At 39.7% G+C, this 23,338-nt stretch overlaps 1 protein-coding gene across 1 annotated transcript in view; it reads right to left on the reverse strand.

The window, feature by feature from the left end:
- Positions 1 to 23,338, reverse strand: part of adgrv1 (adhesion G protein-coupled receptor V1) — a 407,915-nt gene that overhangs the window by 310,786 nt on the left and 73,791 nt on the right. Inside the window, exons 17-21 of the mRNA XM_048593741.1 lie at positions 16,551 to 16,817; positions 14,499 to 14,625; positions 11,475 to 11,692; positions 9,970 to 10,713; positions 596 to 969 (exon numbers count right to left, since the gene is read on the reverse strand). Of these exons, the coding sequence (XP_048449698.1) occupies positions 596 to 969; positions 9,970 to 10,713; positions 11,475 to 11,692; positions 14,499 to 14,625; positions 16,551 to 16,817 (1,730 nt within the window). The remainder of the gene's footprint in view (positions 1 to 595; positions 970 to 9,969; positions 10,714 to 11,474; positions 11,693 to 14,498; positions 14,626 to 16,550; positions 16,818 to 23,338) is intronic.

The following is a 23,338-nucleotide window of genomic DNA, read 5'->3' on the forward strand; positions in this document are numbered from 1 at the left end:
GGATGGGGGTGAGGGAGGAGGTATGGGGGCAGGTGTAGCACTTCCTGTTGTTACAGAAAATACAAGTTCTAACAGCCCAAAAAATGGCATCCAGGCTAAATTCTCAAGGTAACCAAAGACAATGATACCTTATAATCCCGATCAAAAGATTAAGGATGTTGAGTTGAATAAGGTAAATTATTTACTAAAGAAGAGCATGCATGTTTGACAAACTTTAACACAAGTTTTGATTAAGTAATTGATTGCGTATAAAAAGTGAATACAGTGGCTATTTTGCAAGATGAATCCTAACTCCAGTTCACTTCACCTGACGATGGGGCTACGCTCCGAAAGCTTGTGATTTCAAAAAGACCTGTTGGGCTGTATCCTTGTGTCACATGACTTCTGACTATGGTGACTATGGTAGTCGAGTGCAAATAGATTTGGATTATGTTAGCAGAGAAGACTTAATGCACAATAACCAGGAGGGCCTGTTCCTAATCTACAAGCTTTTGCATTCTAAGGTATATAAAGATCTCAATTTTCATGGCTCTAGCTAAAATCTTGCAGCTTGGAATTGCCTGAAGTCATCAGCAATACGAAATATAAATTTCACCTGTGGAATGCAGGTCCCAGTAAAACCAAACAATCCATTAGCATTATCACTTTTTTGTATGCGTAGCCTGGCTGTGGTATTTTCTTGTGATATTCTGGCTCCACCATGCACAGCAGTCACTTTTAATATGAAAGATTCTTCCCCTTCCTCTTCGCTGTCATCCCTTGCAGCAACAATAAATGACTTCATTTTTTCACCATGTCTATAATCCAGATATCCTGATATTGGATGCAGATCAGCCTTTGCCGGAGTAGCATGAATTTCATGGATTTCTGCTCGGTTCAGTTTACAGCCATATAATCTCACATCTTGCATCAGTCCTGCAAACCTGTTCATTCCATCAGCATCTGCCCCAACAGTTAAAACACCAGGGCCTAGAGATGTAGAATGTTGTTGTAAATAATTGTAGAACATAGAACTATTTTTAAATATTATTATCATTTTCAACAAAAAGATGGTTATTATAGGTTTGTCCAAATCTGCAAACATATGAAACTTAATATATGAGATATGGATAACAACGACAAAGATTACCACATAAATAGGATTAATGACATTTTACAGAATGGAGAGTTGTTCAAGTGAACAGTTATAATCTTGTCCTATGTTTACTGACTTATCAAAGAAGAAGAACCTGTTGCATGTCAAATCAGATTACAAAAGTACTAGCATTAACAGAGAAAAAAATTAGAAGGTACAACTGAAAATATCAACATCACCTAGCTGGAATCGGCTAAACAGTAAAGAAGATCAGGCAGTTTTAAACATTAAGTGGGTTACACACAAGTGGGTTTGTATTATTTCAAAATTCAATTTGCCCAAACTGAGCTCCACTGATTTATCACACTTAGGCCAAAACTATTACATTGCTTTGTGAAGGCACTTCTAATTCCACTCATCCTCTTTGATGTACAAGCACTAGCCGTCTTATTTTAAACTTCTGCTTTAGAGTAAATAAAATGATTTTGGTAAGAAACTGACTACTGCCCACCAATGAAATTAGAAATGCTTCCGCATATTTTCTTTGAGCAAGTTATAACGATTTTAAATCCGGATTTGCAAAATGTAGATTATCTTTTCAATGATACTGACTGCAATGCAAGTGAACATAAGATGGAGTACAGAAGAGAAAGCCAATACATTTCCAACATTGTGCTACTGCCCAAGTCAGATTTCTAGCGCAGCACATTAGGATTTAAAAAGAAATATATATTACCATTAAATCACTGAATCCGCAAACTGAATGGTGATGAGTTTGCACAATGAAACACACCATTGGTAACAAGGTGTAGAGCTGGATGAAGGAAATCTGCACTCAATATCAAAGATTATGGAGAGACCCACCAGCAAAACAGCTTTGCACAGAGCTTGTATAACACGCACTCATGTCCCAAAATGGGAGCTTATTTTGTTGGTACACTTGTAGACCCAAACATGATGTCACATCTGATGGACCATGTTGCAACCTCTATGCATGCATTAACATCAGGCAGCCAGTGCTGCAACAGAAGCTCATACAGACTCAGAAGATCAGTTTGCTGGCATGGAAATACAAACTGCTCCCATCAGAGCTTTAGATTACATTGCACAAAGGGGCTTGCAGGGCACTCCAGCGGTCTGTCCTCCAATAGTTTGCTTGTATTGTTGAGGCTCCACTGTGGAGGAGTGGCATTCGCTCAATGGAGCACTACCCCACTGTCCTTTCCCAATGTTCGAGGCATCACTGACACTCTGCCAGTACCCACCCCTTTGCTGCTGTGAGTCAGCTAACCACCCAGTTAGAAGCTCCCAAAATGAAGTAGTGTAGTCTGTAGCTCCTGTTCCATAGCTGCTCAACATCATCGTCCAATGCCACCTACAGTCTCCTTGGGTGACTTTCCGCAGCCTTCTACCAGCCATGATGTAGTCACTGGGATAGTACTGAACATAGAGTATACAACATACTAAACAGAAGGGGCAGGCCATTCAGCCTTTCAAGCCAACTCCAACATTCAAGATGATAAGGTTTCTATCTCAATGTCACATTCCTATTTTCTCCCCATAACCCTTGAAGACTTTCAGATCTCAAAATGTATCTCTTTCTTGAATATACTCAATTACTTAGCCTCCAAAGTCTTCTATGGTAGAGAATTCACAGGAGATTCATTACCCTTCGAGTGAATTAATTTTCCTCATCTCTGTCCTTAATAGTCTATCCTGTATCCTAATATTCTTTCTCAGGTTCTAGACTCCCCAACAAGGAAAACATTCACCCTGTATTTAGTCTGTCAATACTGATTGTAATTTTATATATTTCAAATCGATCCTCTCATTCTTGTAAACTGGAGTGAATACAGGCCCAGTCAAACCAGTTTCTCCTCGAACAAACAGTCTTGTTTTTCCTAGTACCAACCTAGTGAATCTCTACTGTATTCCTTCTCTGGCAAGTATATCCTTTCTTAGGTAGGGAGACCAAAACTGCATGTAGCAGTCTAGATCAGTTCTCACCAAGTCACTGTATAACTACAGTGATAGATCCCCACTTATGAACTCAAATGCACTTGTAATGAAGGCCTAAATGCCATTTACCTCCATGGTTGCTTGCTGCACCTACCTATCTACTATTTTTGACTGGTGAAAAAGGACACCAAGATCTCTTTGTGCATTCACAATTCCCAATATATCACCATTTAAATAATACTTTCTCTTTCTGTTTTTCTTGTCGAATTGTATAACTTCATATATAGCCATACTGTACTGCATCTGCGACTCACTCAACTTGTCTAGATCACCTTGAAGTCTGTTTACTTCTTCCTCACAACACCACCTAGTTTTATGTTGTCAGCAAACTTGGGAATGATGCATTTAGATCCCTCATGCGGGTTTTCACATATATATTTTTAGCTGGGACCCCAAGCACTGACCTTGCAGTATTCCACCAGTCACTGCCTGCCACCCCATTTATTCCCACTCTGAGTATACCTACCCTGTGATGAGTGCAGTGCCACTCCCCCACAGCAGTCCAGGCAGTGAAAGGGTTGTTTCAGCTGTCTGTCACATTTTGTGTGGTAACATGGCTTGCATTTTCAAAAATACAATTCTTGGGATGTAGACATCGCTGACTAGTCCAGCACTTACTGTCCATCTGTAATTGCATTTGAGAAAATGACGCGGATGGAAGACAGAAGCGGAGGTAATGTACAATGATGACAAGGTGACTTTCACATGCTGCATGAATGACTTCACTTTGAACCTTTGTTTGGAATGTTTATTTTGTGGTTGCTTTTATTGTTGTATTTTGACAAACTGACACTATGCTGTTCAGTGACAGAGGAAGGGAAGGAGCTATTGGCAATTGGGAATCGGAACTGCAGTAACTGCTATCGAATTAAATCAGATTTTCATGAGCAGCCCCTGGCAGGAAGGATGGAAACAGAAATAAAAACAAACCCTAGCCCTCCTGCTCCTATGATGCTGCTTGGCCTGCTGTGTTCATCCAGCTCTGCACCTTGTTGACCCTAGAATCAAGTGGAGGCCTGACAGTATCTGTGCAGAGAAAAACAATTAAAGTTTCAGGTCTGTGATCTTTGATCAAACTGCCTTGATTGTCTCTCTTGTCCTTTTGGTTCTACACATCAGCAGCTTGCTGTAAATCTGGCATTAAGGGATGTCCTCTCTTGGGAGTGAAAAGCAGTACACGACAGGCTATCACAATTCTTGATGCTAACTCATGCAATGCAGTGAAAGGGCTCATTCAGCATTCTACCATGTTTTTTGTAGTAGCAAAGCTTTCTTTCTAAATGAAAAGATTTTCACTCTTGGCATCTAAGCATTGCTGACAAGCTAAGCATTTATTTTCCATCTGAAATTACTCTCAAGAAGGTGATGTTGAGCCACCATTCTCAAATCACTGCACTGAATATGGGGTAGGCACACTCAGTAAAGTTAGGGAGGGAGTCCTGGAACTTTAATTGTGAAAGTGAAGGACCAGCAATATATTTTCAAGTCAGGATGGTGTGAGACTTGGAGGGCAAGTTGCATATAGAGACCTTCCCCATGTGTCTGATGCTGTTGTCCTTCTAAGAAGTAGTGCCTTTAAGTTTGGAAGGCGATGCCAAAGAATCCTTGGCAAATTCCTGCAGGGTATATTGTAGACAGAACAAATTGCTGTGCTCTGGTAGCAGACAAAGCTAATCTTTAAAGTGGTAGAAGGGATCATGATCAAATCAAATTTTATCTTGGATGGTGTTAAGCTTCCTAGGCGTTACTGGGTTTGCACTCAGTACATCTCTTACTTGTGCCTTGTGAATGGTGGACAGGCTTAGAGACAGGTAAGTTACTCGCTGCTGGAGACCCAGCCCCTCCCCTTCTTTAGTAGCCTCACTATTTGTGTAGCTCGTCACATGGAGTCACTAGTCAATGGCAACTGCAGGATGTTGATGGTGAGAGATTCAACTGTGGAACTCCAATTAATTGTTAAAGGAAAATGATTACATTCCCTCTTGTTGGAGATGTTGCAGCCTGCCAGTTATGTGGTGCAAAGATTACTTTCTGCTGGTCAAAGAGTCATTAGCCTTGTGGGTAATGGATTATCCACATCACCTGGTAGGCTCTCGTTTACTTGCCAAATTGGTCCAAATGTAGCTGGCACAGCAGGCTGCTGCAGACTGCATGTATCATGACAACCTGGATGAAAAGCATTGCCCAGTATGGATCACCAGCTGTGGTCACTCACCAGCTAGCCATTGAGGAATTGGACTCCCTATCAGTGTTAGTATAGGGCAGACTTGACATGCAGTGGCTGCAAGGCAATGTACATGCAAAGATTACACTTTAAACAAAGAAGAAGCCAAGCTCTAGACGTGCCCTGGCTAAATTAAAGCAAAATACAGCAAATGTGCTTTTTAAGTTGTTGACAGAGGGAGAAGAGGAGTACCTGGTATCCCCCACCCCACCCCCACTAACTCTCCAGGCCCACCCCCACCATCTCTGCAACCAGACTCCCACCCTGACACCACACACCCGACAACTCTCTGCAGGATATGGCATCATACTCCAATGCTCTGCACCAAACTCAACATCTTTTGCTGACGCCACCCCACCTTAACCACTCAATTGCTTGTATGACACATTTGCTGCCATGCAATCTAACCACCTGGCATCCTACCAACACCCACCCAGCACCCCACCCAACTAATACTTGAAACTTGCATTTTCTTTATGTGTTTAAGCTCTCAAACGAGCAGTCTATGATGCTAGACCCTGAAGTTACAAAATATGGTAACTGACTGCCGTGAAAAATGGAGTAGGATTGCCATCCCCAACTGTTCTGCACTACAAGGGACCTATAAGAATGGAAGTACCCTCCACCTTGCTGAAGAAACCCTGATCAGAAGCTCCTATCAAAAATGCAGAGCTCTTTCAATTCTGAAAAAAGGAGCAGAAAATTCAGCCTCATATTTGTAACTATGCAAATAGAGTCAGAGTCGTACAGTCGTAAAAAAGGAGATAGACAAAAGACAGGTAACTATAGGCCTGTTAGCTTAACTTCTGTACTGGGTAAAATGCTTGAATCTATCATTTAGGAAGAAACAGCGAAACGTCTGAATAGAAACTGTTCCATTGGGCAGACGTAGCATGAGTTCATGAAAGGCAGGTTTGGTTTCTGTCTTATCTATTCCCTTCATAATTTTATACGTTTTTTAAAGATCCCCCCTCATTCTTCTAAATTCCAAAGAGTATAGTCCCAGTTTACTCAATCTCTGCTCATAAGTGAACCCTCTCAACTCCATAATCAACCTAGTGAACCTCCTCTGCATCCCCTCCAGTGCCAGTACGTCCTTTCTTGAGTAAGGAGACCAAAACAGTACACAGTACCACAGGTGTGGCCTCATCAGCACCCTAAACAGATGCTGCATAACTTCCCTGTGTTTGAACTCCACCCTTCTAGCAATGAAGGACAATATTCCATTTGCCTTCTTCATTACCTACTGTACCTGCAAACCAATATTTTGTGATTCATGCACAAGGACACCCAGCATACTGTAACTTCTTACCATTTAAATAAAGGCCGATCCTTTTCTGTAACTATTTTAAAACCAATAGAATTATAATCACTGGTACCAAAGTGCTCCCCCACAAACACTTCAGTCACTTGCCCTGCCTTATTTCCCAGGAGAAGGTCAAATTTTGCTCCTTCTCTAGTAGGTACATCTATATATTTTTCAAGAAATTTTTTTTGAACACATTTAACAAATTCCTCACCATCCAGGCCCTTAATACTACAGCAGTCCCAGTCAATGTTTAGAAAGTTAAAATCCCCTACTGTTTAGGGGAGGCAATGGCCTAGTGGTATTATTGCTGAACTGTTAATCCAGAGGCCCAGATAACATTCTGGGGACCCAGGTTTGAATCCCACCACAGCAGATGGTGGAATTTGAATTCAATAAAATATCTGGAATTAAGAGTCTAATGATGACCATGTTGATCCATTGTTGATGGTCAGAAAAACCCATCTGGTTCACTAATGTCCTTTAGGGAAGGAAACTGTCATCCTTAACTGGTCTGGCCTACATGTGACTCCAGACCTACAGCAATGTGGTTGACTCTGAACTGCCCTCTGGACAATTAGGGATGTGCAATAAATGCTGCCTGGCCAGCGACACCCTCATCCCGTGAATGATTAAAGGAAAAATAAATGTTACAACCTTATTATTCTTATAAAAATCAGATCCCTCCACATAGTTGCTCCTCAATTTCCCTCTTACTATTGCAGTAGTACAATCCCATCAAGGTGATCAACCCCTTCTTATTTCTGACCATGTAGCTTCACTGGACGATCCCCCAGAAATATTCTCTCTCAGTACCGCAGTAATGTTTTCCACCCCCCTCCTCTCTTGTCTCCCTTCCTACCTTTCTATAGCATCGAAACCCTGGAACACTGGGCTGCCAGTCTGTCTTTCCCTCAGTCATGTTTCTGTAATAGCTATGACATCCCAGTCTCATGTTCCCGTACATGTCCAGAGTTTATCGGTCTTACCTGTAAGATCTCTTGCATTGAAATAAATGCAGTTTAATACATCAGAGTTATTTCATTCTCTGACTTGCTCTTGCCTGCCTTTTCGAATTAATGTGCTTTTTTTAAAATTCAAACCCATCCTTATCTATCTTCCTATGTTCACTACCACTTAGGATCCTCTCACTCTCCTGCCTTACTCGTTTAAAGGCTCCCAAATAGCACAAGCAAATCTCCTGTAGTGATTGGAACCCGGGTGACCTCGTTAACTACGAGGTTCTTGATTGGGGTTGTTAACCCGGGACAATCAAGAAAGCCCTGGCTGACCAATAAAACTAGGAGATTAAAATCTCCTCAATTCTGGGGAGTGATTCCAAGCTAGGGAGGGACACCGGGCTCTATGCAGTTATTTTAGTGGTGATGGGAGAAAACAAGGCGTGCCCGAAGAAATTCGCTTGCAACTGTCATCTTGTAGTTCAGGCAAGCATTTCTGGCATCATGCCTCTGTTTGGGAAGCTTGACTCATATGACCCTTCTGTTGAAGACTGGGCCCAGTATGTTGAAAGATTGTGATATCTTCTCTGGGCAAATGACACTGGGAGAGATGAAAAGTAATCTGTCTGATGACGTGTGGACTGCAGCATTTTCAGTGATAAGGGGCTTAACTTTCCCAGAGGCACCAAACACAAAAAACCTTTCAAGAGTTGACAGAGCTAGTTAAAGAATATTATGACCCCAAACCTCCTCCAATATTGAGATGCCATTGATTTTATTTGACTGTTAGAGAATCGGGAATCCGTATCTGGATTTTTGACAAGGTTACAACGACTGGCAGAGGCTTGTGATTTTGGATTAACCCTGAATGAGATACTGAGAGACCGTTTGGTGTGTGACATTAAATTACATAACCATACAAAAGCACCAAGTGGCGGAAGCCCAACTGGACTTCAAACAGGCACTACAACTAGCACTGTCATTAGAAAATGCAGAAAGTGGAACGTGGGAGCTGCAGAAATACAGGGCATCCCAATGGCAGTGGGCACCCTCACTTGTCCAACAGAGCTTGGGGAATCCCACTTGAGTGTAGGCTCTCGCAGAACCTCACGCAGGGCATATCCTGAGCAGAGGGACCCTAGGATAGCCCACGGCAAAAATCCACAACAAAGCCAGGCCTTGCCCATGTTACAAAACAGTTCCTCAGGATCTGGGCCAGCAATCCATTGTAGTTGCTGCTGGTATGTGAAGTTGAGACAGCAAAGCAGTCCTACAAGGCCTGACTTGAGTAGGAAAACTCAGCGAATGGTTTCCAGAAGGGTGCATACTTTAGAAAGTTCCCCCAACATGCGGGTTAAAACAATTAAATTGCTTAGGCAGGGAGGGATGTAGTGACTACAACAAGGTTGACCTCATTATCTACGAGATTCTTGATTGGCCCAAGTTACCAACCCAAATCAGGAAAGCCTTGGCTGACCAATATGCACAAGTAATTAAAGGGCAACTTAGTGACGGGACACCAGTCTCTTGTGCAGTTATTTCATCTCCCAATACTGGTCCCCTTCCAGCTCAGCGAAAACCCTTCCCCCTTTGCACAGGTCTTTTCCGCCCCAGAGGAGAAACCAATGATCCAAAAATCTGAATCCTTGCCCACTGCACCACGTCTTCAGCCAAGGGTTGATCTCCCTTACCTCCTTATTCCGACTCTCACTAGCATGTGACACTGTGTTTTGAATAGTTTTGAATAATTTGAACTTGGAACCTGCCAGAAAGAAAGCTCCCTAAACTACAGAAATTATTCATTTTATATAAACACCAAGAAGTTTTTTTTTCAAAAAAAGGCATGCTGAAATGAAAGTTATGGCCAATAGTAAACCCCTTTGTCAGAGCTGTTTGTGCTCATCCTCTGATATACTCTTTACCTAAAATGGCATGAAAATTACTTTAATAAACACAGTAATTGTATTTATGATAAATAACTGACTATGTGTATTGAAAACAACATCTCAAAAGATGGAGAAAATCAATGAGTTGATGAGCATTTGTTTGATCTCATTTGCCTGACGAAATATTATTGTTTTAACTTCCTAACTGATTGACAGTACATTTCCAAATGTAATGTTCTATAGACACTTGGACAGTTCACACAAGATGGACATGATCACTTTAGCCATTAAGGACAGTCATCTTCAAGTTGTCACTAGAAGTATCACTGTCATGGAAGAATCTGTCCTAAACTGTTCGTTGTGATGCAGAACTCCTGGAAATAACAGCACTGCCTCTTATAAACAGATGATTTGTCACTGATAACAAAGTTGCTTGGGTAAAAACTGGCAATGCAAAGGCACCACTAAATTGTGTACAATCCTCAGTCTTGAGCACTTACCATCTGCAATTGTTTCCCCTTTGAGATGCTTGATGCCAACAGGAAGTTGAGTCCCATCCAAATAAAATTCAATTATCCCATCATATACCACGATTATAATGTGTATCCAAGTCCTTTCTTCAACCTGTTTCAATGCTGTTGCTGTGGCGATATGAGTGGTATTTGACCCCAAAGGAGAATACAGGAACATGAGTGACACAGAAGATTCATTTGTCATCACTTTCACAGCATAGTAAATACTTCCATTGATGCTTGTTTTTGAGACGATAAATCCATCAGTGTTGGGATCAGGCATCACCCATGCAGAAAATGTAAGATTTGCAAGTGTATTATTTCTCTTTGGATGATATTCTGGGTTAATGGTTCCATAAACACCTTCTGCTCCACTAAAGTACAGAGCATCTGTACCGGTGTGATGTCTCCTTGAATGAGGCCGTAATTCAACAGATTTGGGAAATGTTCCAACCAGTATAAAGTCTGTCAAATCAGGCAATCCATGCCTGAATGCATTGGACAGTATCTCCCATCCAATTCGAACATCCCCAAATGTGCCTTTATGTCGCAGAATGGTAAAGTTTGTAATGTATGACATATCATCAACTGAAATGACGTCCTCTGCAACTTCCCTGTCTTGGCTTTCTGGGTCCAGAACAAAAACTCCAAAAGGATCATCATTAAATGGAATCACAACATTTGTGCTTAAGCTGCCATTTGATAACTTAGCACCAGGACCAGGGGATCCTCCTATGGAGTTAACAAAAAATTGCTGCATTTTTCCAAAATTATTCTTCTGGACAAGTATCAAATTCAATTTTAGATTATGTTATCTTTTGAAACTAAAACTATTATAACTCTAGCAAAGACATACATCTTATCTTTTAATTGCTAAGGCAAGTGATTGCTTTGACTATGAATCTTAATCTTGCTCAACAACAATCATTCATAGCCAACACCATCTTGAAAGGCGAAGTTTCACATGTTGCAAGCCTGTTTGTAATATTATTAACCACTTGATACATTTGCATTTTCTTTCTCAATTACTTAAGTCGAGAAATAAACTCATTATTTTAAATTATCGTATATATTTTATTCTATTTTAAAATAATAAACAGAAGGTTTTGTTACAAATGTATTCAATATTTTACTACAACATGGCACATTTTTTTTTAGAAACTTCTCTTTTTCCAGGTCTATGAAAAAACTCTGGAAGCAACGAAAAGTATGAAATTTGATGTGTTGCAAAAAGGAGGTATTTTACATGATTTCATTAAGAGGCAGCCATAAATTTCAGATCTTTATGTTAATAAAACTGTAGCAAAAGAGCACTGCAGTTTCTTGACAATGTATAAAATAGAACAATATTTCAACAGGTCTTCCTGAAATATTAGTTTGTGGCAGCCATTGAACTCAATTGAAAGCATTTATGACAGACTTAGAGGCCACCTGACTGTGGTAAACTAGCTGCTATACTCAGTACAATTCATTTCTCCAAATAAAGCAAATACCTGAAACATTGAGCAACCTCAGAACATAAATTTCATTGAATTCTGGAGTTCCATCAGCAACTGCATAGAGCGTTATAGGACGGGCATGTTCCCCAGTTGTGAACAGGACAATCCCAGTCGTTTCTATAAACTCTTCCCCAGGTTCCAAAAAAGAATCATTAATAAACAGCTGCCATGAAACAGAGACATTGCCAAATTTTCCTCGTTGTCTTATAATCCTGTTTATAAGCAAGAGAACGAAACAAAAGGAAAACGTTTTACTCAGAAGTATTTCACCGTTTATAGCTTTGAGTTGCCAAAAGTTACTTCATCGATAACAAATGTGTTAAATAAAACAATCATAAAAAAGAAAGGCTTGAAATTATGATTTTCAGTTAGTTTTGATTGGAGCAATTAGAATTTTGATGGACTCATTAGAGCCTGGCATCACTGATTGCTATTTACAGGAGCAACATCTGAATAGAGGCAGATAAAAAGATCATAACTTGTTGTTAGGAGAGAAGACTGTATTCTGAAGGTCAATTCAAAACCATGCTATTTATGCTAGGTTCCAGATCTGAGTAACTACTAACAGAGGACAGCATACTTGGCATTATCATTTGTCTTGTCTAAATCCTAAAAAAATTATCCCAAAGTTCCTTTCTTTTGTTCTCTCGAAATGGGCCACTGAAGTCCCACAAAGAGCGGCTGAAAACTGTAGAATGACTCACTGATCTCTCCTTATCAGGGAAAATGTTTGCAGATATTCATGATGGCAGCACCTGCTGCTCAGATAACATTTAGCGGTTTCAAATTCAAATTTAACACTGAACTTCACACAAACCTGTCACCTAACTTGTGCTGATCCTATCTGCCTCCACAGCGTGTGACATTAACCTAGCATTCTTCTGTTGACAGCAGCATGACAAAGATCTGAATCAAAAATGTTGAAAGCCAGAGAATCACAAAAACTCTTTTAGCCAGTTGGTGAAGGAAGAGACTAGAAGTCATTCCTTAGTCAATTTTAGATTTACCTAAAATGAGACATTAACAATGTCTATCAGCTAATCCTACAACCCACCACTATAAACTGTCAATAAGTGCCTCTTCATACTTTGTATAGGAAATAAAAATAAACTAATGAACCACCCCTTAAAGGGGCACTTAAGTGGTATTTCTCTTGAGAGCAGACAAGCCTCAGTTTAACATATCATCTGAAAGACAGCATTTTCTATGAACTCCACTAGAAAAGAACTCCACTAACATGTCAACCTTAATTTGTGCTGAAGTCCTGGAGGGGGTCTTCAACCCAGAACCTTCTAATTCAGAGGCAAGTGTTCAGTCAACTGAAGCAACACATTTAAGATCAACTAAACAAATAAATAAATTGACAAAAGAACCACACTTTATAAGGCATGTAGTGTTGTTGGTCTTCTACATTCACTCAAGGGAAGTAGGTGGGGACTTGGTTTAACATCCCTTCTGAAAGACTTCAACTGCAACAGTGCAGAATACTGTTAGTACTGCACTGGAACATCTGCTTTGGGTTTTGTGCTCAAGTCCTGAAATTGGACTTGAACCCAAAATGCCATCACTCAGAAGCAGGAGAATGACCAGGAGCATGCAGGGCCCAGAGGTTTTGGAAGGTCTTAGGAATTCCAGCAGTCACAATGGGCACAGAACAGCCATGCACAAACATGACTGCAATAGAAGGGCAGACAGATAGTCACACGACATCCACCACCACAGCTACCTATTGCATGGGCCTGATAATGGTCAACTTAGTCAGGCCCAGAAGCTAGCTACACGAGCATGCACACCACCAGCCCCTGCAGCCCACCACCAACTTCCTTACTGATCTTTGGTCTCCTGAGGCAGTGTGGGGCTGACATGCAAATAAAGCTTAAGCAACAGCTCTCCACACCCCCTTAAGATACTGAAACAGGGGCTGTAACCTCACACATCCCATTCAATACAACATCTTTTAGAACAAGCACACTGGTCAGAACAGAGATCGAACTCATGGCCTTAGTTATATTGTACCATTCCTTAATCGCCTCTGAGCTGACTGCCTCTCAGAATATTAACCTTAAGTTGGCACTTGATCAACAAAAGGGAATTGCTGCATTGTCTAAAAGTTGAACCAACTGACACTTTGGCAGCAGTGGATTTTTCAAACTTTGCTTCAGCAGAGACTGGAAGCAAGCACCATCACAACAAACAATCCCTATATATCGTTATTCCCAAATCAAGCTTCAAACTAGGCTGCAGTAGTGAGAGCTACTCCCTAGACTACCACAGACATTTAAATGTTCAGGCACTCATACATGTCCCCTACCTGCAGACACTAACATACTATTACCGGGCTTGCGAAGCTTACACACTGCAATGCTTCATCCACTTTCACTGCTAAACATTTGATTATTACAAAATGAACAAATCAAGAATGCCACAGTTTTAATGCACTACAAGGAAGAGACAAAAGAAATAGACAACTTATTTTGCTCTGGTGATGTTGGTAAATCTCCTCCTCTGATGCTCAGGGAGGTAGCGCTCACTGCTACAGGCACCTCCCTCTTGAAAAAGTACGCCTGGGTCATTTCTAACCTCACAAATCTTATTCTCCCACACCGTTACCTCAAAGCTGCTTCATGAGTATTCTGATCCCTTCATTCAGCAGTACCATGCCACACCCATCCCCTCCACTGCTTCACCATTCACCAGGGGTACTGCAGTGCCAAGTTCTTGGATCAATTCATGATCTATTGGGAGGTTAAATACCTCCTTGTATGGCACCCATCCCAGAATGAGAGATGTTGCAATGGCCTCGCCTGAATTGCAGCTACAGAATCTATATTGTCAAAGCAATTGCAAAAAGTCACAATTCAAAGTATCTAATAATATGTCTTCTAGCATAAAAAATGACAAACATTACTCCATAACAGTTTATTTTCATTGCTGGGACACACAAGCTAATATAGTTGGTTTTCATTCTAGTTTCAAATTTGACACTGTTACTATTAGTAATAAATTATTTTTACTTACGTAAAATTGTTGGCCATTCCTTCAAATACATTCTTTTCAAAAGGTTCAAGTGAAAAAATTCCATTAGGATCATCATTTGCTTCAATAATAACTGTAGCCCTTGAGGTCTCATAGACAACTGTATCTCCTACAACAAGCAAATAAACTCAGTGCTCAATATGCAAGAATAGGGATTAATTGATTGGATTACTACTTTAATGAATGATTTTGGAGTTTTAGGAAAGTAACACCATGGGATACAAAGTAGAAATAAGTAGATCCCAATGTAAGGATTATCTTGCTCATTAAATGCAGCAAAGTTATGAGCATTTTCTTAAAAAAGACATTCAAATCATTTCTCTATAAATTAAGCTAAACATTATGCAAATAACAAAGAACTGCGGACGCTGGAAATCTGAAACAGAAACAGAAATTGCTGGAGAAACTCAGTAGGTCTGGCAGTGTCTGCCAGAGAGAAAGCAGAGTTAATATTTCAGGTCCAGTGACCCATCTTCAGAACTCCTGTAGAAGGGTTACTGGAACCTAAACATTATTGTTGCGCTTATGAAGAACATATTTATAATTGTGCTATAAACAGCAAACAGCGGAAATTTTTTGTTTAAAATCAAAAGATTGGTTAAATGAAGAGAACCCTTTTTATGCCTTCCATAAAGATAATTCTCCCATACCTTAATGTTAATTCTGCTGAAATGAGTCCAATATCCAAACCAGTCATCACTGCTCAAAAACTTGCTTTAATAACTAGATCTATAAGAAAGTGTCACAAAAATTCCATGTGCTTGAAGCAGTTATGAATGCACTAAGACTCACCGGTATAAACATACTAATGAACATATATACTTATATGTGAGCAGCTATTTCATAGAATCCCGACAGTGTGGAAACAGGCCATTTGGCTCAAGTTCACACTGACTCCCCAAAGAGCAGCCTACTCAGACCCACCCTATCCTTGTAACCTTGCATTTCCCATGGCTAATCCACCTAACTTACACATCACTGAGCACGACAGGCAATTTAGCATGGCCAATCCACCTAACCTGCACATCTTTGGACTCTGGGAGGAAACTGGAGCATTGGAGGAAACCCACGTAGACACAGGGAGAATGTGCAAACTCCACACAGTCAGTCCCCCAAGGCTGGAATTGAACCTGGATCCCTGGTGCTGTGTAGTAGCAGTGCTAACCACTGAACCACCGTGCTGCTGCAGGTGCTGGCGCAGTGATTGGAGAGCTATTCTGGCTCCTCAAACCTGCTCTACCATTCAAAACGGTCATAGCTGGTGTGATTGTAACCTCAAATCCACATTCTTACTTACCCCTGTAACCTTTTGCTGACTTGTTTAAATATCCATTGCCATATCCAAGGATTCTGTTTCACCACATTTTCATGAAGAAAGTTTCAAAGATTCAAGACCCTCAGAGGATATAAAAATCACCTCATCTCTGTTTTAAATGGCTGACTCCCTTATTTTAAAACACTGACTCTTAGTTCTTGATTCTCCTATAAGAAGAAACATCCTCTCCACATCCAACTTTCACATCAAGACCCCTCAGGATCTATTCTGATTCAATCAAGTCTCTTGTTCTTCTAAACTCCAAAGGATATAAGCCTAGTCCAATACTTCCTTATAAGATATTTTTCCTCCAAATGCCTCAGAACTTGATTTTCTGAACTGAATTAATCATCATATTTATTTTACTAAAATAGTTAAACTGTAGGGTATTATTTAAATACTGAAGTAATTTTAACAAAACACTGCCCATTATAACAAAAACAAAATACTGAGAAGGCTGGAAGTCTGAACCAAGAACAGAAAAAGCAGGAAAAGTCTCAGCAGGTCAGGCAATATCTGTGGAATGAAACAAACATATGTTTCAGGCTGATCACCTTTCACCAGAACTGAACTAGAACTAATGCAAACCCATTTAGATAGCTTAAAGTCTTGTTCTTTACTTCCTATCAAGAAAAAGAAAAACATGAGTCTGGAAGTCAGCGCCTGCAACAAGAATCAACTGCTTTTTGTAGGAAAAAAAAACAGAAAAGTAATTGTACCTGTAGAATGAAGCAGCACGATGTAGAATACTTCATCTGTTTCAGGAACATCATCTTCATTAATAACAACAGAAATAGTCTTAGCTCTTTCTCCAACTTCAAATACCAGAGTATTATTTTCACCAGGAGAAAGGAAGTCTCCTTCGATGCTGGATGCTCCTCCGCTCTCAACATCATAAACAACAGCAACAACCTTGTCAGCAGATCCATTTCTAACAACTGTGAAACTGGCAACACTTCCTTCTTGGACTCGAAGGTTAATTGGGTCTAAAATTCATCAAATCAGACAGAATTTGTTTTACACTACAAACTATCAGATAAGACATTACATACATTCAAACAGACCACCTTAAAAATATACAGTTATGAATTTTGCGTTTATAAATCATTTCAAAGGGTTCTTTACCAATGCGGTTATATTGATAAGCAGTTCCCTGGCTACTGACAATGGCCTTGTGTTATTCTAGGTCAAAGTTCGTGGATGACTTGATGTCATTTAAGTTATTTGTTGTATAACAATCAACAAATGTTACTTCAACTTAATAAACCCAGATCCCTAGGATCCCTAAATTTAGATTTAAATCAAATCTATTTTAAAAAAAATACACAGGTTTTAATTACAAAATGGTTCAAATGCCACAAAGAGCACACACATGTGAGAAGAGAAAATCAACATTATTCTGAAATGATGCAAAACAACTGCCAACTCAAAGATGGCATTGCAAGCAATGTATACATTCAAAGGAAGAGTCGTAGAGTCATAAAGTTTTACAGCACGGAAACAGACCCTTCAAGCCAACTCGTCCATGCCAAACAGATATCCCAAATTAATCTAGTCCCACCTGCCAGCATTTGGCCCATATCCCTCTCAACCCTTCCTATTGATGTATCCAATCAGATGCCTTTTAAATGTTGAAATTGTACCAGCCTCCACCACTTCCGCTGGCAGCTCATTCCACACAAGCACAACCATCTGCGAGAAAAAGTTGCCCCTTAAGTCCCTTTTAAATCTTTCCCCTCTCACTTTAAACCTATGCTCTCTAGTTTTGGACTCCCCTACCCTGGGAAAATACCTTACTATTCACCCTACCTATGCCCTTCATGATTTTATAAACTTCTGTAAGATCACTCCTCAGCCTCCGATGTTCCAAGGAAAATAGCCCTAGCCTATTCAGCCTTTCCCTTTAGCTCAAACCCTCCAACTCTGGCAACATCCTTCCTATAGCAAGGAGACCAGAATCTAACACATTTCAAAAGTGGCCGAACTAATGTCCTGTACAACCACAACATGACCTCCCAACTCCTATACTCAATGCACTGACCAACAAAGGGAAGCGTACCAAACATCTTCTTCACTATCCTGTCAACCTGTGATTCCACCTTCAAGGGACTATGAACCTACACCCCAAGGTCTCTTTGTTCAGCAACACTCCCCAGGACCTTACCATTAAGTGTGTAAGTCCTGCCCTGATTTGGAAGCAGTGCAACGCTTTCCCCACCTATTTTACCACCTATTAGATAGGGTGGGCAGTATTTAAAATAAGCTACCAATGACCAAATTTGAAGCCAGGGAATGGGTCTGTGCATAGAGAAGGTGTGGCTCCATGATTATGATTTGGTTCCTTGAGTAAAAGAAAAGGTACCATTGTATTTGTTCTCAGAATAAAACGAAGCAAATTGATGAACAGACATTTGGGTAAAACAAGATAGACTGTTTCTGGTAGTGTGAGACATGAGGAAGTTTTCTAGGCTGGTGAGCTAAAATGGGGAAGAACACTTCCTAAAGAGAGAACTGACAGGCTAGAACAGAAAAGATTGCTTCCTAGCCAAGTGGGGTAAAATGAAAATACCACTTCCTAAGGGGAAAAGCAGAAGGGTAAAATGGGCTAGACTATTTCTTCGCCCAGTGAATAAGTGTGGGAAGAACATTTTCTAGAGATGGAACAATCAGACTATAAAACCAAATTCTTGGCAGATTAAAATAACATGATCTTAAGTAAAATGGTTAAGGAGGGGTGGAATCTGTCATAGGTTCCAGACAAACATAAAGAATGTTGGAGAAAAGCTGTCTCAAGGTCACAAAGAAAAAGGCAATGGTGATATTACGTGCACGCCATTTAAAACATGTCAGTTATGACAAGCAACATTAAAAGACAGTGGAAGAAGAAAAAACATTGCAATCACAGCTACCTAAAAAGGAAGGTCATAAGTCAAATATGTGGCCAACTCTTTCCTCGCAGAGCCTGGAGACAGCAAGGTTCAGACACTCGATTGTGTGGCAATGTTTACCAACTCAGAGGATTTATGATTAAATGTACTGAAAAGATTTCTGGAATTGGAAGGAACTTTTGTAGGTAACTGCTAAGAGGAGGCAAGCAGACACTCCAACGGCTTGTTATTTGACCACAAAGAGAAACAATTTGTTCTTTTAAATACCCCACCACGAGCTACAAGTGGTTGAGACATAACAGCAAACTTGGAGTTAGTTCCTATATTCTACAGATCATTTTAAACTGAAAGCAACACAGTAACCTAGATCATCGATGGAAAGAAACACATGTACTCCTTGTCTTTGTACATTTATTGGCTTTGTCCTTGTTCTGTTTACATCAGTCTTTATACATTAATAGAGATTCACTAACCTTCTCTGGTCTAGTCTTGTATGTTTTAAAACTGTGGCATTTAATATGTGGGATACACTTCCAAGCAAAAATGTAATAAAATTGGCCTAACAATAATTAATGATAAAATGAGTGTTTTATTTGTTCAAAAGCAATTATTTAGTTTAATGAGCGTAGAATTTGTAGCAGTATCCCTCTGGAATTTAGGTGGACAAGGTCTGACAGACTCCAGAGGAACAGAAAAATGTAAGGTCTGTCAATGAAAGCTTTAAGACTCCTTTTTCTTTCCCTATGGCTGGAAGAGATTGATGGTGGTTTACAGTATTAAAAATTTTCCTTTGAATAAAAATGTTGTTAAACTGAATGAGTGTTGAGGAGATTGTGTGGAAGCTTAGAAGCTTTCTTTTGATCAAGCTAAAGGTTCTTCCTGTGAGTTAACCTTTTTGCATTCCAGAAGTCTGAAGAAAAGACAGCAAGTATGATAACTTGTGGAAAGGATAATAAAGTATATTTTTCAAGCAATAAGTTCTGAAATCATGTTTGTTGGTCAGAATTATGATTTCAGGATTATTTCAAAACGCTGTACGGACTTTTAATCCAGATACAAAGTTCACATGTTCAGAATTATTTTTCTTAATGTTTGGTAGTTTAAATTGGCATGTTTCTGATTAATCCTCAATTCGATTGATCTTGAGTTAGAAGTCCTACAAAGTTTAAGGATTTTGTTCTGAATACAATTTACAAAGGGAAAGTGAATTTTGAATTTATATACTGGCAATTGATCTGAGCACAATACTGTGGGCTCAAAGAGTTAAAATGGAGAAAATTTAACAAAGATCTGTTTAAGAAAGGAGTTGAAAAAAATATTTTGGAGAGAATGGACGTTGATCTAAAAGGCTGCAAAGGCAGAGTTTGAAATAGAATCTTGCTCTCTATTGTTGAAGGAAGTACCTAAAAAAATCGACATTCCACACACACACACAACTTCAAGCAGTTGATCAGACTTTTATAGGGAATTGGAATTAGTGAACCAAATTAATATCATTTGGATCTGATCAGACTTTTTTGAAAACAATAAAAGACATGGACACATATTCACAAAGATTTCAGTAAACATGAAAAATAAAATTCTTCTTAAGAAAAATAAATTAAACATTGGACAGAACCTATCACCCCAATAACACTTCTTAAAGTGGGGATAATTTGAATTGCGAAAGGTATTGCTTAATGTGCGAAGTTACTGTTGAAGAAAAAGGTAAGACACATCTAAGACAAAGAATAAACAAGAAACATCAAACAAAAACCTTTGATTTTTGATTTTAAATGCGCTATATTAATAAGCAATTGGACTGCAAAATTTCTCCAGGATTAATGAGGATAGTATCTAGTGGGATGCACAAAATTTTATGAGGGAAAAGTAGTGGAGTGAAACACTCTGCCTAGAAGGAGACAACAAAAATATCGCTGGAATAGATTCTCAAAACTAAGAGTAGTCATCAGTGTATGTGAGTAGAAGGATCAGGAATTGTTTCAGAAGCTCCCACTCCTAACTGCACAAATAATAAAGTGGCCCTTGTGAAGGCGATGTGCCGTTGTGTGTTCTTAATGTTTGTTTAGAAACAATGAGTAAATATGAAAACAACAGCCTTATGAGTCAGCTCAGAGCTTGGCACAGCTATATCCTGGGTAGACAGATTATAAAAGGAAAAATCTTAAACTGTTGAGGTTAGTACTCTCCGTTCTGCAAAAGTCACAGGGGAGACAGCAGTCTCAGCTCAAACTATATATGACTAGCATTCCATTTCTGCCAACAGGAGGGCCAAAAGCAAATCTAATGTTTTGTTTCAGGTAAACCATCAGATAGCTGGCAGTCTGTGGGTAATAGTAATGGTGAACACCTCCTGGCAACTGAAACAGTATGAGAAGCACACACACCATATACATCAGCAAGAGCATCTACCTGCATCCTGGGCAGTAGATGTAATCGATCAAAGGAGAGAAAGGAGACAACCCTGAATGGTATAAGGGATATAGGAGGAAATAGTTAAGATTTTACCGGAAAGGACAAATTTATTTCCCTTTCTCTGGGTACTGTGACTTCAAGAACAATATTGTCAAGAGTATGTATTGATATTATTAATTAATTAGGTTATACTGATTTGTGGTTTTTGCAAGTTGACACAGTGTCCAAGTGTTGTGCTGTCTGCAGAGGACAGAGAACCTGTTGATACTGTTACTGTGAATACATTTGGAGTGATGTATAATTTATAAAGTAAAAGGCTAACCACAGTAACCACCCCAAATTAAGTGACAAACACAAATTTAATCAGCTGATTGGTAAGTAGAGGAATTGTGAAGCTCCTGGAATAAGGAGCCATAAGAACATAAAATGTTTTGCTTGCACTAACTCAGCCATAAACTCACAGCAAACCTCAAGAATAAATGATTATGCTTTTTGAATGTCACAACAAGCGCTAAAGGCTTGGAATTTGTGGCCGGGGATTAAAATATGCAAAATAGAAGAAGTGCAGTTAGTGAGAGGATTAAATCTATGTCCTGGTTTAAGAGTTGATTTGATAACATAGAATTGGATATGGAGAATATTCGATTCAGAACCATGCCTAAACATACACGCAGGGAGGTCAGTGACCCCAAGTCTGATTAATCCAGAACCAATAAGGAGGGGAGCATTGGTGACTCCCCAAACTAGAGAGTGATATGATAACCTTGTTCTAAATAAATTGTTAAGTTCTTTTCTGAGCCTGGACAGAAATGGTACAACACACCAATAAAATACCACCAGGAACCAAAAACTGCACTGCTGACCAAGTTGAATTATATCAATTGTAGAGTTTGATTATGTTGTGTAACACGACATACTACTGTAGTGGGAATGAAGTAAGATGTTATAAAAAGGGTTACAACAGGATGAAGGCAACACCATACGAGGTAGTACTGTGAGGCGCAAGCATAAACTTTCACATCCTAATGTTCCACAGCAATAGAAATGACTGGAGAGTTACCTTATACACCCTAAGGCCTGAATCAGCATTAGGAGCAGACTAGAGTATGAACAGATTCCTGCACACAGGATAACAGAAAGACTTAGGATGGAAGATTTCTGTTTTTTTTACAAGAATGAAATGGAAACACTGCAGGCATGTAAAGGTTAATGATGTTCTGCACGTACTGGATAGATGTGAGACAGAGCTGGGACAGGGAATCATGCAGAATTATACTTAGCCAATCTAAGACTGAATTTGTTTGAATAAACACCAAGTTAACCTGCATACCTGAGTCCTCCAGTGGTCCGTGCAAGGATAATTAACCACAACACTACTGTATACAACATTATTTTATACAATCCCAGGAGAAGACAGTTTTGTGAGAATTAATGTGGAGGTGTGCAACACTCATCAAGGTGTAATTATGGGCCCCTCATCCAGTGCAAAATGACCCTGAGGCAACATCTGAGCTTAACATAACTAAAATGGAGGCAACTATACCACGAAGGTAAGCAATGCCAACTATAAACCAACCCATACCACTTATGCCTGATGTGGGAGAGTACTGTGTAACTACTAATCCAAGTTAAATCTGTAAGTGCCCAACCCAACCTTCAATCACAGACATCTGGATACAGACTGTGCACAATCAACTGATCGACATGTATTACTGAAACTCCTCGGGGATACCAATGACCTCTAGGACTATGTTAAAATATTCACCTATGACTTACCACCTCTGCCTGAACACCACAAGGACATTAACAAATCTGCTCGTATTATTACAACCTGCAGCAGAAGAATTGAGACACTAAAGAAAAATAAATTCTGAACATTAAAACCACCACTTGGTGACAGGATTTGTGGAACTAAGGACTAAATGGACAAATTGATCCTTGGATTTGGATCATCTCAACTTGTTCGCAAAGTAATCATTTCGAACCTGCTTTGTGAAACCTATAGCTGGAGGTGGCAACAGCTGGCTGAGAATCTGGCCAACACACTGGCCAAGGAATATGGAAAAGGAGATTGTTGCGTTTAAAACTGTAGTTATTAGAAAACCCATGATCCCACCATAGTAAGAATACAGCTTGAGCTATGAGGGGTGCAAGATAAAAACTTAGGGATGCAACATTCACAAAGTCTAGAAGGATCTGTGGAC

Source organism: Rhincodon typus, chromosome 3 (assembly GCF_021869965.1).
Source record: "Rhincodon typus isolate 14 chromosome 3, sRhiTyp1.1, whole genome shotgun sequence".
Lineage (NCBI taxonomy): Eukaryota > Metazoa > Chordata > Chondrichthyes > Orectolobiformes > Rhincodontidae > Rhincodon > Rhincodon typus.